The following is a 17,558-nucleotide window of genomic DNA, read 5'->3' as shown; positions in this document are numbered from 1 at the left end:
GTGCATTTAACCCTATATAACTTTACTGTTAATTTCATAATTTTTGAAGCTTTCACCACACCACTCACTCACCGCCGGCGACATTTCCCGGGTAAAATACTTTCAGATCCATATTCCCGTCAGTTGAACGAATCATTTTTAACATTTTATTAGGGAGTTGTTATTATTTCTAAAAAACACAGATAATGAAGAACATAAGATAGCTACAATTTCGTATTTGATACAAAGCTGTTCAAAGGCCTAAAACTACCAAATCAAACGCTAAGCTGAACAACGCCGGATGGCCTCAGTCCGTCGCCGCCTCTGCGGCCTTTTCACTGCTCACACTGCCGCCTCTACCACATCCATCAGTAAATCCGGGAAATTTCAAAAAATAGTCAGAATATTCAACATGTTGTCGTAGTCAGAAAGTTTGTTCGATAATGCGTGCAAGCTGTTTGATGAAATGCCTGACTGAGTTTCCCTCGCACTGTCTACTCTTATAATGCCCAATTTTCTCCGTGCATTGATGCAGGTAAGTTCGTGCATATGGCAGTAAAACATTTTGCAACTTTCCTCTTCTTGATGAGTTTATCTCTGACCTAATTTGCTTGAAAAACTTTTTGGTGCATAAAGGATTTCGTTCATAAACTCATCAAGAAGAGGAAAACTGCAATTGTCATCATAATTGTACATTATAGGAACCATTCTTGCAACATTAAGACAAGCCTTTGTAAGTGTTGGTGAAAATGGATTGTTAAACAGGCATTCCTGGTTTAGCTGTTTCCATGTGTCTGAAATCATATGTAGAACATGCTTTTTTGCGTTTTCTCTTGATGATTCTTGATGTTCCTTCATGTAATACTCTACATATGATCCATCCTTGCCTTCCTGATTCTCATCCTGCACATTAGTTTCTCTTTTACATTCAAAATTAGAAGAAAAAACGAGTAACCATGTATGTGAGTGTGATGTTACCTTCGCAAATCCCAAATCATCCCATAGCCGAAGAATTTTGGCTGTGGAGCTTATAATGCCAGGATTGCCTTCAATGAATTCAACACTTTCATTGTTTATACCTTCACCCAAGAGAAAGAAAAGGTGAACTAGAACAACATGAACACCTGCACTCATTATCCCATTCTCCAAGTACTCTTCGGCACTTGGTATGTTACTAGTATGAAACCATCTTGCTTCAACTAAAAATGCTTTGCACAAACTTCCCCACTGCATTGATAATCAAAATCAGTTTAATTTCTGTCTGAGGAGTATATTTTGTTGGATATTAGTATTAAATTTGATGCAAAATTATCACCGATTTTCGTAGGGAAACAAGGGGATTCCAACCATGCTGTTCGTAGACCTTGTTGCTAGCTTCATTTATGATCTTGTCAAGAGCCTGGAACCATATCTTCATGTAGTCCGGAAGCTGTTCAATGGCACCAATGTCCCATCTATATGAACAAAATATCATTTGCTTATCAGTTATATATGGTAGAATATCATGCATTGGTAAGCTGATCAACTCTATATCTTTGATTTTCTATAGTAGAATTGTTTGAGCAAATTAGTTACCTGTCGACCACATTTGTGAAAAAAGTGAGGTCCTGCAGAGTACCATAAACATCAAAAATATCGTCTAAAATGTAGGCAAGAGAGAGAGGTTTTATGATGTCAAATCTTTGCTGAGACAATGATGGATCTGTAAGGGCTGCGATGGACCACATGAACCATTTAAGAGGTTGATCTCTTGCGAGCTTTAGTTTCTTGGATAATCCCACATCTTTCCACCACCTAGATTAGAAATAATCATAGAATCAATTAGTATTTATATTTTTTTTAGGAATTACAGGTAATTATCTTTGTTTATACTTGCTGATCGTGCTATGATGTTATTGTGTAATCGTGAAAGAGGTTGATCTTTGTAAATCGTATTAATTGTCACTCCTAGTTATCTAATGCAAACAGTACTAAGAAGAGAGAATTTCAGGAATTAATTTCTGATACAGGGACGAAATATTAATGACTCACTCTGAAACTTGAGCTAGTTCTTCTTGATGTTGCAATCGGACAATCTGAAATTCGAACTCTGCAACTTCTTGTAAATTACTCATCCACTGATTTCCCTCTTGCAAATTTAAACAGCTAATTAACGAGTTTTTGGCCATTAAATTCGGTAGGCTTTTATAGTATGGATACTTCAGTGAATTCTCTACTGCTTTAGCTTGATTATGGTCAAGACTATCTGTCACCATTAATGAACTTAGAAGTTCATAACTATACTCTCCTGCTTCATCAAGTAAATCTTCATCTTCTATACTCAACTGAGAAGCTTCATATAAACCCATTAATCCCTTTATGTCACAACTCAATTTTTCCTTAAATTTCCTCTCTTGAAACTTGTGAAAAACCCCTGCAAAATTAGGAAATACTTTAGCAGACCAAAACCAGATTGTATGCAACAGAATTCAGAAATATCATATATATATATGATGTTAATTAGAGATAATTAAATTGTTTTTCAAGTTTATACTAGAGCTCTTATACCAAACGTGTAGATTTTGAATTTTGGTAACTTCTATGAATGAAAATTTTAGCACAGAGACAGAATGAATTTGTGCTTGTTCACATTTTTTGTGATGTTGAGTGATTCTTTGGCTGACCTGTAGGCACATAGTAGCCTTCTTGTCGTAAGAGGCGAAAGCGAAGTGCAACCTCATGGAGATTACTTTGATCATGATTAGTAGGTGTTGTGTAATGTCTTAGTAAAATTGCACGAATCTCATCTTGGAAACGATATTCAATGCCAAGACGTTGAATAGCATCAATCATGGCTAGACTCTTAAATGCATCTTCTCCCTCTTTGTGTAGCATCTCTTTTATCTTCTTTAGTTTCCACTCATGTTCAATCTGGATATCATCACCCTGCAGACAAAGAAAAGTTAGTGCTTATTCAAAATCCTCGTTCAACGTTCGAATCTTCTCTTCAATTTCAACCTGTATATAGATATTAGAATCACGAATCAGAATGGGATTGATTGTTTCATTCAATGGAGTAGAAAACAGTGTATGATTTTCAGAAACGCTACGGGTTAGAGGAAGGAGAGTAGGCCTCTGATGAATGAAACTGAACATGGATTTCTGAAGTCTGATATTATAGATTGATATCAGAGTCTTGCAATTTGGAGCCAAGATCCGGCTTCCCATGAGAATAGACCTCCAGTCAGTGAAACTAGACATGATATTCTCAAATTTGATATAGGTTAATTTATCAGCAAGAGAGGAAGGGGAAGAACGGAATTAGTCTTGCAATTGTATCTTGCAACCAATGGCTAAGGAGGACAATATATAGAATATGCCAAGGAATGTAATTGTCTTCGGTGACGAATATAGGATTCACTAACAGGGTTGCCTGAGATTCTCTCTGGTGATTTATGTATGTTCAATTGACATTTTTGGGCGCTTCTATGGAGTGTTTTGGTGTTGTCGCGCTAGCCTTTAGATCCGTCAGTGATCCTTGTCAATGTCAAGGAATCAATTAAGCTAAAAGTTTAAGCTGACAGGGAAGCTATAGGGATAGTATTTAATTATTTATATTATCTCGAACACACTCTCACACGATGAAACATACGGGCGCGTAATGTATATAATATATACTATATTTCTACAATTATTTAATCTCTTAACATGGTCAAACTACAATTTATTGCAGGCGGCGAGGGATCAGATCACATTGATTTAAGCATGGCTACATGGGGCAGAGCAGAGGTATTGCCCAATTTTTAATGATGCTATAATACATTGGAAAAGGTTGTTTTAATTATTGAATATTTCTATATTTATGACAACGTGAAAGTTTGATCAATTTATAATGCGAGTGAGTGCATTCCAATTTCCAATAGATTGTATGGCTTTAACTTTTGTAAAATAATTCCGGGGGAACTTTTTTAACATCAATTAAGGATGTTTGGTTGCTAATTTTAATGCTCCTATTTGCATTTTCACTTCAAAATAGAGAGTTTTAGGTGTTTGGATAGAGACCTTATATTTACCTTTTACACTTGAAATGTTACTTTTTACAAAATCATGGATTCCCTGCTTTTTGGAAAAACAAATTTTTCCAACAACGTTTTTTCCAACAGCATACCGTAATAGCAAATAGTAGTTAAAACAAATGGACTTTAAGAGTTTAAAGTTAGTAGGTTGGTAGATTGGGTTGAATCTAGACATCATTAACGGATTCAACTATATGCAATTTGAAATATTTTGTAGAGTTGGAAGTTTATTCTATCTCCAAACTTGAAATTGTGAATAACATAGAATCATTGGTTTGGAATCAATTGATATATAACTGGTGCAGAACATTGTTCACAACAATATATGTATTTTTGTACCTTATTCTTTTTTTTTTTTTTGCGTTGAGTTTTTTTTTTAATTTTTTAACCGTATTATTTCTCTTGTTTATTTACTATTTTAAGTCGTAATTATCATTTAAGTAGTTAAAGATAATTGTTTATATTCTTTATATTTATATACTAATATTAATCAATCTAGGACTCTTGTATACAACAATAACAACAACAAAGCCTTAGTCCCGAAATGATTCGGGGTCGGCTAACATGAACCATCATATAAAATCGTGAAATCAAGTCGTGTCAGCGACACAAATTCGCTCCCTCCACTCCGTCCTATCCACTACCAGATTTTCCTCAATTCCCAGTAAACTCATATCACTCTCGATCACCCTCCTCCAAATTTGCTTAGGTCTTCTCCTACCCCTCACCACTACATCCCTTTGCCACTCTTCGGTTCTCCTAACCGGCGCATCAAGCGCTCTACGTCTCACATGGCCAAACCACCTTAGTCGGTTTTCTCTCATTTTATTCTCAATAGATGTGACCCCTACTTTTGTCCTAATTATTTTATTACTCACCCGATCCTTTCTCATATGACCACACATCCATTTCAACATACGCATCTCCGCCACCGACATCTTATGGATGTGGCAGTGTTTCACTGCCCAACACTCCGTACCATATAACAATGCTGGTCTAATTGCCGTCCGGTAGAATTTTCTCTTCAATCTATTAGGCATGTCGGGGTCACAAAGGAAACCCGTAGCACTCTTCCACTTCGACCAACCAGCTTTAATCCTATGATCTACATCTCCATCTACAACTCTCCCATCTAGGGTGATTGTCCCTGCCTCCCTACTCTTATGGCCGCTAAACTTACACTCCAAATATTCTGTCTTACTTCGGCTCAACTTAAAGCCTCTAGATTCTAGAGTTTGTCTCCATAGTTCCAACTTCCTCTCCACTCCTTTCGTCTCCTCAACCAACACAATATCATCTGCAAACAGCATGCACCATGGTATACCATCTTGAAGTAACTTGTTAGTTCATCCATAACGATGGCAAAAAGAAATGGGCTTAGTGCGAAACCTTGATGCACTCCAATCGTAATAGGGAACTCTTCAGTCTTCCCAACACTAGTACGTACACTCGTGCATGCTCCCTCATACATGTCCTTTATGATGTCAATATATTTCCGCGAAATGCCTTTCCTTATCAAGGCCCACCAAAGTACTTCCTTTGGTACCTTATCATATGCTTTCTCCAAGTCAATGAAAACCATATGCAAGTCTTTCTTCTTATTTCGATAGTGCTCCATTAATTGTCTCATTAGATGGATGGCTTCCATAGTTGATCTTCCCGGCATAAAGCCAAACTGGTTTTCCGAGATCTTCACCGTCCTCCTTAGCCTTTGTTCGATCACTCGCTCCCAAAGTTTCATAGTGTGACTCATTAATTTGATTCCCCGATAGTTGGCACAATCTTGGACATCGCCTTTGTTCTTATATAAAGGGATTAAGATACTTTTCCTCCATTCTGATGGCATCTTATTGTTTCTCCAAATTTTGTTGAAGAACATCGTCAACCATTCGATTCCTCTTTCTCCCAAACATCTCCAAATCTCAATAGGGATGCCATCCGGTCCTACTACTTTCTTCAACTTCATCTTACTTAATGCCATTTTGACTTCACCCTTTTGGATTCTCCGAAGGCATTCATGATTTATCATATCGTGATAGATACTTATATCTCCAACATCTTGTCTGTGATCTCCATTAAATAAGTCATCAAAATAGGACCTCCATCGTTCCTTGATATCCTTATCTCCAACTAGGAATCAAAGTAAGACAGAACGTAGTCAGCATGATAACATAGCACGAGCTGAGTAAAAGTATAACTCAGCATAAAAAGAAGGAAAGTCTTCTTCAGAACTGAAACTTGCAGATTAAGCTGACCATAGAAGCTGAGGAGAACGTAACTCGGAAATATCTTCTTTGGAACAATATCTTCCACAACGAAGCTGATCATGAAAGCTGAGTAAAAAGCAACTCAGTATCATAAATAGCAACGACCAAAGCCAACGGCTATCAAAGTAAAGCTGAGTGCTCTTCAGGACAGCACCAATGATCCGTTTGCTAAAAGACAATATCCGACAGTGATCTGCGCCAATTCAAAAGCTTTGGAATCATGCAAGGGTATAGTTTTGAGACACATGGGTCAACTGTTCTCTAGCTAAAAGACGAAACTGGCGCTAGAAGATGAACCTGTGGAAAGAAGACAAGCCTGACGCTGTCAAATTCAGACGACATGATTGGCCTGCAAATCTGAAGCTGACCAGAACAATGTTGCATGAAGAGCCGTTTGAATCCAACGGATAATTCCGGATTCAAATGATTGTGGCTTCAGACCTCAACTATAAAAGGACAAGTTCATTCTTGGATCCTTTGTCGATTGTTGATACACAAATAGAGAAAAATAAAAAGCACATTCAAACAAAAAAAAGATCTTACACCAAACTTCCATTTCTGTGTAAAAGCTAGATTGATTTTGTAATCATCTAAAGTGTTCTTCATTTAGAAAGAACAAGTTTGTATCAATTGTAAAATTGAGAGAGTAGTGCTGAGTACTCGGTTCTAAGTACCTAGCGGTAGAGAAATCTAGGTGTTCGGTTATAGCACTTAGTAGGAGTTGAGTAGACGAATAGAAGAAGGTACTCTTGCATATTCAACTGCCTTGTAAACGGTTTGTGCTCTACCTTTAAAGAGCTCAGTATTGAATTGAAAAAGCCCGGAGGGACTCTGGGGACTGGACGTAGGCGGAGAGGCCGAACCAGGATAAGTCGTGCTGAGTAATTTCTAACTCTCTCTCAATATATATTTGTAAGTGTTGCTTGATTAAACTGCTCAGTATATAAATCATAAAAGCTGACACTGAGTAACCTGGTGCTGAGTTGGAAGCTGACCTCAAGTGTTAATTCCCAACTCACATGTAAAACAGTCCTAGTCAGCATCTGACTAAAGCTGTCTTATACTTCTTGGTCGTGCTGACCTGAACTAAGTTAAAGTAATTAAAGAATTATCTTAAGTCAGCATAATTAAGAGAAAAAGTTATATTAGTTCCTAACCCTCCCATTTGGAACTAATCACACGGGACCAACACGGATAACCTCTGATGTAATTTACAGCGGAAGTGCGGATCACGACGACTTTTATATTACCAATCACGTTTCAAGTATGAGAGAGAGAGAGAAAGGGTACAGAGCGATAACGTTTCATATCTTTTCAGTATTTCTTTATATTAAGATTAAACAACTAACTGTTTATTTTTTTTATAGAGAAACTAGAACCAAACCCTAACCTTATTTTTTCTCTATTGGGCTGGCCCATTCAAGCTACAGGCCCGATATAAGTAACATAATGCAAGACATCAAATAGCTAAAACGTAAATTTCTTCAACCAATTACATTCTATTAATAACATTGATAATCTAATTAATCGGGACTAAAAATTGAATTCAGTATACAAAATACTAATTTTTACCGATTTCATGATTAAATATAAAGAATTCTAAGTTCGTCAATTAGCACTTATAATATTTTTTCCTTAGTTCAAGCATCTAAAAAAGTAGATGACTTGAGCATGGACCGGGTTGATTAAAAAAATAAAACCAAATTTACTAAAACCGAACCAATTAAAGTGGAATTTTCAATTTTAATTGAATGAAATCGAAATACGTGGAAGTAAAGAGAAATTGATGAGAACAAATTCAGAGATTTTTTTATAAGTTGTCAAAATAGTAATAAAAGAAAATTGAAATATTATATCTAATATAATTTATATTTAATAGATATAATAAAATAACTTACAAAATATCTCAACAAAAAAAACATATAACGACAAAAAAAATATGTAAGGATCTCTTCAAATTCCATTCATTTAACTTTAATAAATATAATTAAAACCAATATAACTGAAAAGAATTTATAACATATTTAATTTTTCATTGTAATAATTAACACAATATTTAAACTTCCAAACTACTATATAAACCAATGTTATCAGGTTTGGATCGGACCGACTGGTCCGACCGATTGAATCAAGAACCAACGAGAAGACCGGTCCGAGTCTGTCCGGTTAATTGATTACTCAACAGACCGGAGAGACCTGTGATTGAACCGGGACCCGGCGGTTCGTCGGGGAACCGGTATAACCCCGGATCTCTAACATTTGTACGCGGGTTGAAATTCTTCATAGGCGGGCTGTTTTGAAAAAAATTAGGCGGGCCAGTTTGGAAGGAAGAAAAAATTTGGGGCGCTGATGATTTGAAAAACAAAATGGTTTTGGTTTTGAAATAGATATTACAAAATAATTTGAAATTTAAAAAAAAAAAGCAAAGTCATCAGGTCAAGCGACCTTATTACAGGGCGGCATTCCCGTCGCCCATGTCATGCAGGTGCGCCCCTAACCTGGTGATTAACAAAAAATAACAAACCAAAAGTTGTTTATAATTTATTTTGTTTATATAATGTATAAAAAATAAATTTAAATTAATTATATATATTTAATATATATAAATATTATTTATTTATTTATTACGTCATCCGGTTCAACCAATCTGAGCCATCCGGTCCGACCAAGTGACCCGTGACTCAATTATCAATCCAGTTTGATGTCCGGTCCGATTCTAATAACATTGATATAAACCAAACAAGTTTCATAAAGAAATGAATGCTTATTTCAAATTGATGGATTTATCAAAAAGTTTAGGAAGCAAGAGAAAAATAATTTTGAGGAGAGTTAAAATTTGGTTGAAAAGACATCCGATAAATTGTAGTAAATATTTTAAAATTTCAAAATTTCAAGATTATATAGAAAAAATATTATACAAGAACAGAAAGGAAGAGTCATTACAAACATGTCAAGAGAGATAATAGATTATGACTTCAACAACTTATAAATACTATTATAAGCAATTATAAAAATATGTTTGGTTATTTATTTACCATCTGTAAATTTAAATTATTTTAAAACAAAATATTAATATCATTATTGATAAATGATATAAAATTAAAAAAATATTAAATTTCTGCACAAAAGTTTTATTCATCCATGCAACATGCGGGCACAAAACTGGTTTCATTCAATTTAGTACAAACGGAACTAAATAATTTGATTTGGTTAGGTTTGGATATAAACCAACTAGATTTCTTTATATAGAAATTTCCTAAATTTTTTAGTCCAATTTTTCAAATAATATTTCTAATTTATTCAATTTTAAATATACTAATTTCATATCAATAACAATAAGACTAATCTGATTTTACAATAATAAAATTATTAATTATCTTTTTACATTTAGACAATATTATGAGGTTGAATTCTCACTACACATCCTACGGAGAGGCACTTGTCATGGGGCCAGGTCAGAGTCAGGCCAAAGCCCCGTGTGGAGATTTCTCCAGGGCTCGGCAAGCCAACTCCTACCAAAATGGTCTATCGCTTTAGAACATCAAATATCTCGTCAATTCATTCGTATTCCATCCCAAAGGGGATTCCCGTGGTTAAACCTCATTTTACAAAAGACCCACACTATGGACCATCTCGTGGACCCAAAGTGTCTGGAGGTGGTTCTACCCTATGGAGACATCCGCCTCCCTTTCCAAAGGCCGGATGCCCGACTCTCCTAGTTCCTAATGGACTAGGATGAATCACTTAAACCAGTTCCGATAACTGGCTCAGGGGTTGGCAGAGATCCGATGCCAAGTGACCCTGTTCCCCTTATAGTGTTTCTTATGCCGACTTGAGGCCACCAACCAATGGATATTTAACTGTGATTAACCTTCCTTCAAGACTATGTCAACGAGAATATTGTTCTGCTTGTAAGTTTAGACAAAAAAAAAAAGCAAATGAACTATTTAACTAAATTAAAACTTCAATTAATTATTTACATAAAAAGTTTCAATTGGATAAGGATCTATGTAAATAATGCTTTATGAGTCTCGAATCGAGAAATCGGATAAATTGTAAAAAAAAACTTCAATTAATTTCTTCCAAAAAAACTTCAACTAATTCGGTTTTAAAGATAACAAAACCGAATCGAACTATATGAAAAATACAAATCGGACCGAACTATAAATTAAATCAATTTGACTCGGTTTAATTTTTCAGTTTTAAATTCAATTTTGCAGCCTCTTAAATCCTAACAAAAAGCATTGGTTATATGACACATTGGCATATCTTTAGCATGGTTATTTTATGAATTAATAATAAATAATGAAAATTAAAATGTACTTTAATTATTTAACAGAATGTTATGTTCATGGTAAGTCATGCAATTTGTACATTATTGACCGTCATCGAATCATTTTTAATTTCCCAACCAAATTGATTCATTACAATATATTTTCTGTTAGTTCGTTAAAAAGAAAAATTGGATTGCTTGAAAATAATTGAAATTTATTCCTGTATTTAGTGAAATATTTTTGTAAATTATAGTTTTCATTTCTCAATTGAATGAAAATTAAAGATAATTACGTATTATTTATCGTCGCAAAATAGACAATATATTTTACAGCGCTGGCAAAAAAAAATCGACCTCTTTGGTGACACTACAAATGAAATGCAATTAAAAATACGATACATTAACAAAAGTTAACAATTCAACGTAGTCAAATCACTAGCATGTCACGTCAATAAAGTCGCATTAGCAAAAACTAACACATTTGATCGAATTCTTGAATTTTCTGATGGTATTATAAAACACATTGCTTAATATTAATAAATTTTATAGTATATCTAGCATACCATGTCATATGTGCGTCTGACTAATAAATTTATTGTAACATTAATATTTTAGTTAAATTTCTTTTAAGAATGTTATCAAAACTAGACCAGATATAAAATTAGACTTATAATTGGATTATGGGTCACTTGGTTCAACCAAATGAATCGGATTGGTTGAACCGGTCGAAGCGAACGGCATAATAAATAAATAAATAAACTATATGTATTACTTATATAGAAAATTAATTTAATTTTAATTTTAAGAAATAGAATTAATATCTAAAATAATATTATCACCAAATAAAAAATATATAAAAAATTAAATTACATGTTAATAAAAATATAGCTCAACGTAAATAATGCATTAAACTAAATTCCCGAACATATCCGGATTCTACTTAGAAAACCACAATCAATTATTTCTCTCATTGTTCAACTAATCATCTTTATCATTCTCCTCTTCTTCCATATCTTCATTGCTTTGATCAAATATCGCATCATCATCTTCATTCACTATTCAATAAAATTAAAAATATATATATTTTTTAAAACAAAAATATCGGGATCACCCCAATTTCCAGTTGGACCACCGGGTCACGAGTTAACCCCAATTTTTGTTGGGTTATTAAATTTAAAAAAAAATCCAACATAAAGGACTGTCCGGTTTTCAATTTCGCTAGTTTGAACACTAGATCCGGTCCGAGTATGACAACAGTGCTTTTAAGTACAGAGTAAAATTCTAAACCCTAAAATATAAACTTTAAACTCAACATGATATCAAATTATTAGCACGATACTCATATAACGCCGTTGTGCCGGACGTATTCCAAATTTCCCAATTGAAAACCAAAATTATTATGAATTGGAAGAGAAATCGTACGAACTTGAAAAATAACCACCAAAATATCTCTCTCTTATGTGAATATATATAACAGCTTTACATAACTAATTAAAGTTGTTAAAACATCTCTTATTAATGCTTTGACCAGTGAGTCAACTCGCTCTTCATCTTCTCCAAGAATTATGGAATTCTTATGCTCTTCCGCCATTGATGAAACCAGAGAGTTCAAATCCAAGAATCTTGAGGCTGAAAGGAGAAGAAGAAAAAAGTTAAGTGATCGCCTGCTTGCATTGCGCTCTCTTGTCCCCATAATCACCAAAGTAATATTTTAATTAATTTTAATTTTTTCTTAATTAAGATTTTAATTGATTGATTAATCTCATTTTTTTTTTATTGATATGTAGATGACTAGAGCTACCATAATTGAGGATGCTATCACTTACATTGAGTCGCTCAAGAACGATGTCGATCTTCTTACGCAAGAGCTTCTCGAAATGGACGCGTCGCCACCGTTGTTTTCGGCGGCGATGGCTGCACCAGTCGTGACGGGAAGTATTGATGTTTTCGAGGAAATGAAGCCGTGTATTATACAGGTTTGAACATTTCGGCTTTTGTTTTTGATTTTTAGTTAAGTTAACTATCTCGTCAGTTAAAAGTTTAATGCATAACTACTTTGGGAGAAAATAATCGAAAATTATATTTATTGACGGGAAATTTTGTCGCTAAAAGTAAACACTGCCAGTAGTTTCGTTTATGTTATAGTAATTTGGGTGGTAGTGACGGATTAGAGACCGTTCATCCATCCTAATTCTTAATCCCCTAAAAAAATCTGTGTTTTCTCCTCTCCGAAATTTTGGTTCTGATTCCACCACTGCTATTCTTGGATTTTATTGAAAATAAGTTATTTTAGTATAATATTAAAAAATTATTTTTGGATTTTACATATCAACTTAAGCTTTTGAATGAAATACGGTTCTTTTGATATGGAATCGGAATCTCTTAGCCCGAGTAAATAAATATTTGTGTGTAGATGTGTGTTAAAAATAATAAAATAATAATAAAAATTATTTTTGACCTTACATATCAATTTAAGCTTTTAGAACATTTAATTTCTTAACAATTTTTTCTATTTTCCATTTTTCCTTGTTAACTTTCAGTTAAAACATTTGATTTCTTAAATAAAAAAAAACAATCTTTTCTATTTTCCATTTTTCCTTGTTAACTTTCAGAATACCACAAGGAAAATACTGTTTATATTTTTTTAATTTAAATTTATTATATAAATTTAAGTTCTTTTAATATATAGATTTAAGTTTAGTATTAATTATTTTATATTTTAGTTTAAATGTTATTTGTTTTTTTAATTTTAGCTGTATATTTTTAATATTTGGATAAATTTTAATTTTATATTTCAGATTAATAATAATAATTAATTGAATATTAATTATTGATTTTAATAATTATTATTTAATTATTGAATTTAAAATAAAACTATTAGATTATAAAATGTGATAAAAATTAATTTATGGATATATTTTGATTAATAATAAAAAAATATAAATGATATGTGAAAAAAATTAATATAATAATAATAAAATATTGTTTGTTAAAAAGAATATTATTTTTGGAGTTATAAATAGAGTAGATACTTGAAGAAATTTTACTGTAGCAACTGCATATTCAAAGCTATCGGTGATTTCACTTGATCAGTGACTGATCAAATGAATTTAATAAGTCTAGTGACTTGATAAATTCATTTGACTGATCGGGTAAAAACTGTTGTTAAAGAGAGAGTAGAGAAAAACGAAGTTAGAGTAAAATGAACTAGATAGTTGGAGATGACTTTGTAGCTATTTTTTAAAGAAAAATCAGTTAATATCTATCGGCTAACAACAATACAACAAACAGTAAACAACAATGATTAGACCAAACAAACTCATATATATAAATTATATAATTAATCGAATTACTCAATTCAAGACTAATCATGCACCCTAGATAGGACTCGATCACGTGATTATTAGTTTAAGTGATTTGAACTTTTTAACCACTCAAACCAACCTTAAACTGTTAAATGGAAGTTGTTTAACAGAACAAAATCGTGATTTTCTTAATTATAACGGAGTTATATTAATCTTAATTAAACAAATAATGATGTTTTATGGATGAATTATGTAGGAAGATATTGTTGAGGTGAGCAAGGTTAATGAGAAAAAGATGTGGATTAAGATAACAATGAAGAAGAAGCAAGGATGTTTCAGTAAATTAATGGAGGCCATTATTCATCTTGGTTTTGAGCTCACTGAAACCACTGCTACTTCCTGTAAAGGACTCATGCTCTTTCAATCCTTTGTTCAGGTAATATAATGATTCGCGAACACGATACAAACTCTTCGAAACCATTCAGATACTGTCACATCACCATCTAAACGGTCTTAGACTAGCGTAAAATGTCTTAATGTCTTTTATTGAATAAGCTCTGGACCGAATTAGAATTACAGTACAATAAATTTTTGAGTTGCATTAGGTTTAACATATTAACTTAAAAATGATATATATAAAATTATTATTATTATATTCTCGAATAATTTTACATGTTATCTTAATAAAGATAATAAAAAATACACATGACACGTTGATACGACTTAAATCTAGTATGAAAGTAACGGGTTAGTGTTTTGTAAAATACATTTTAGGATGATAATCATGTTAAAATTAATTTTTCGAATTAAGATCAATTTATTGTATACTAATCCGATAATTGACACGCATGAACATGATCTTAGTTTTTTAAGTTCTGATTAATTAGGTTTAGTTTGACAGATTTTTTTTCTTTTGTTGATTTCAGGGTACTTATGATAAACTCACAGTTGAGCAGACCAAAGAACATCTGATTCAGATAGTCAGAGGCATATAGAAGCAGACTCATTTTACTAATTTTTATTTTATGACTAGATAGGTTTATTATTATTATTATTAAGAGTGATATATATAGTTATTAATTAGAGTATCAGATAAAGTCATTTGAGTTTGAATATAATTAATAGGGAAAAAATATTTTGATGTTCTCTAATCTTTTCTGTCACATTTAGGGACCATTTTGGTTCAGCTGTTAGCTAATAGCTGTGTTAGCGATATTTTGCGAATATGCTAATTTCAACCTTGTCACGTGTGGTTAGGGTGCGGGCGTGCCAGAGAAATTATTTCTTAAAATATTAAAGACGGTTAAGTTCATGGAATTGCGCGCCAAAACTTGAAATCTTAAACGAAGCGATTGGCGAGGGACACAAGGATTGAAAAAGTCCCTCTTGGGTCTCTAGCGCCGTTATAGAAACTTTGCTAGATAAATTGTTTTATTTAAGCTAATGCGGGTAAATTGAAGACGAGAAAATAAAGGAATTTAAAGTGCGAAATTGACACAAGATTTGATGAAAAATGGTATTTTATTGATTGAATAAGCGTTTGAAACATGAAATTGGAAATGAATTACAATTGAAAAACTTATATACTAAACATATAGCTGATTCAATTGAAATGGAATAACAAATCAAATACAAGGAATTGAAATGCAATTAAAATAAATTGGAATTCAACAACAAACTCGGAGCCACAATAGCTATCTCGGATTGATGTTGAATTTTGGCGTCGGCGTGAGGTCCTTGGAGAGCTGCAATCGGTCGGGCCCGTACAGTATGTGCTTGGTGCAATGGCAAAACGTTGGTAGGCAAATGGGGCAGATTTAGACCTTAACTTCGGGAGGTTCGTTTGGGTGCTTAAGAACGCGGAATTGGACGAGTAAATAGTGTAAATTGAACTTCAGAATGTCAGGAACAACTTTGTATAAGGGATCGAAGGCTAAAACGGACTTTAAATAGACGTAATTGAGGATTGAAAATGACTGGACGAATCTGGAAAAATCTGGGCAGAATAGCTAAAAGAATTTGGGCTGGAAAGATCAGCTTGTAACTATAGTTTCTGGGTACGGAATTGGGAAATTAAACACACTAGATTGAAATTCAGGACGTTAGGAACAACTTTGTCGAAGGGATTGAAAGCAAATAATGATTTAAAATGGACGGAATTTGGCTTTGAAAACGATTGGACGAATCTGAAAAATTGATTTAGAAATGAAATTCTAATTGAAAATTGAGCAGAGTAACAGCTTAGGAATGCTAAATTGAATTGAGAAACTTGAAAGAAAGACTATTGGAACTTGAATTGGAGCTAAAAAGAGCTTAAAAAAAAGGATCAAAGCTAAGAAAAAGCGAAGAACGAAAAGAAAAAAACTTGAAGAACTTGAAGAACTAGAAGCTAAGAACTTAAAACTTAGAACTAGAAACTAGAGAGAATTGAAAGGGACCTTAGGAAGGGGATTGTGTTTATGTTGAGTATGAAAAATAAGGAAGGGGAGGGGGTCTATTTATAGTTTTTTAGAGTGACATTTTGGTAAATAATCAGTGGTATTTTGGTAAATAATCAGTGGTATTTTGGTAAATAGTCACCAACTAACTTAACCAAACCCAACTAACTCTAATTAACTAACTTAACCTCCTCAAACTGCCGTTAACTGCTTCTGGACGAGACGACACGCCCCGTGTATGCTCTGCTACGCCCTGCGTGTTGGCGGACATTAGGCCTAGTGCGTTTCATTGATGGTTTTCACGCGTGGCGTCTCTGGTGCCGCGTCCTGCGTGAAGGATTACGCCCCGCGTCTTGTAGATACGCCCCGCGTCTTCAAGCCTCTGATCTTGGCATGCTCCGCGAATGCGTCTTACGCACGGCGTATTGGCAAATACGTCCCGCGTGAGAGAGTATGCCCCGCGTAAGGTGGAGGGCGCGCTGCGTGTTTGCGTTTTGACGTTGATTTCTCCCGACGCCTTGTTTACGTGCTGCGTATTGAGGACACGCCCCGCGTGGTGCCGGATTTTCCCACGGGTTGAAGCTTAGCTTACACGTGTATTTTTCATTATTTTCTAGACAAAAATAGAAACTATACCCTAAACTAAACATAAGCTTTCTATATACATAAAAATAAAATTTATTTTATTTTGGGCCAACAAGCTGTTTGCAGTTGCAGTAAGCTGTTAGTTGTTTAATTACTAGTGTTTGGTAAAATTATATTGAATTGCTGCTGTTTGGATTTAAAATGTCTAAAATGGACATGTTTTAAATTAATCAACGATGAAATTATAAAAGGGAAAATGTGAAAAAATGCTCATAATGTTTACAACTAGGAATAATTTTACTTTTAACGTCTAAAATGATGCAATTTTACCCATAACGCTGACAACTAAGAACAATTTTACCCCTAACGTTGGAAAGTTGGGTCGATTTCAAATATTATTAGTAAACATATATATTTTTATTTCTTATTGGCTTAATACATCATTTGCCCCCTGAACTTTCTGAACTTTCAAAGTGTCCCGATAGCTCCCCCGACTTGTATGAAAAGTTCAATTATTATTTCTCAAATTGACCCAACTTGTCAATGTTAGGGGTAAAATTGATTTTGGCTGCCAACATTAGGAATATAATTGCACCATTTTAGACGTTAAAGGTAAAACTGCTCCTAGCTATAAATGTTAGGAGTATTTTTGCACC

The 17,558-nt window shown here is 33.6% G+C and overlaps 2 protein-coding genes and 1 long non-coding RNA gene across 3 annotated transcripts; 2 read left to right on the top strand and 1 right to left on the bottom strand.

The window, feature by feature from the left end:
* Positions 1-383: 383 nt before the first annotated feature.
* On the top strand, positions 384-3,946 carry LOC136233155 (uncharacterized). Its single transcript, XR_010690715.1, has 3 exons — positions 384-514; positions 1,307-1,491; positions 3,692-3,946. It is a non-coding gene; the product is annotated as an uncharacterized lncRNA (long non-coding RNA).
* Positions 498-3,223, bottom strand: LOC136233154 (probable terpene synthase 13). Its single transcript, XM_066022752.1, has 6 exons — positions 2,643-3,223; positions 2,011-2,392; positions 1,555-1,773; positions 1,295-1,433; positions 958-1,206; positions 498-882 (listed from the first exon to the last, which is right to left on the bottom strand). Exons 1-6 carry the CDS (start codon positions 2,851-2,853, stop codon positions 571-573), a joined length of 1,512 nt encoding a protein of 503 aa, XP_065878824.1. The 5' UTR covers positions 2,854-3,223; the 3' UTR covers positions 498-570.
* An 8,193-nt stretch (positions 3,947-12,139) lies between the features above and the next one.
* On the top strand, positions 12,140-14,874 carry LOC136233773 (transcription factor DYT1). Its single transcript, XM_066023461.1, has 4 exons — positions 12,140-12,277; positions 12,362-12,550; positions 14,136-14,315; positions 14,806-14,874. The coding sequence occupies exons 1-4, from the start codon at positions 12,140-12,142 to the stop codon at positions 14,872-14,874; spliced, it is 576 nt and encodes a 191-aa protein (XP_065879533.1).
* The last annotated feature ends 2,684 nt before the right edge of the window (positions 14,875-17,558 follow it).

This window comes from Euphorbia lathyris, chromosome 6 (genome assembly GCF_963576675.1).
Source record: "Euphorbia lathyris chromosome 6, ddEupLath1.1, whole genome shotgun sequence".
NCBI classification, from domain to species: Eukaryota; Viridiplantae; Streptophyta; class Magnoliopsida; order Malpighiales; family Euphorbiaceae; genus Euphorbia; species Euphorbia lathyris.
This window is presented reverse-complemented; position numbering and strand designations above follow the sequence as displayed.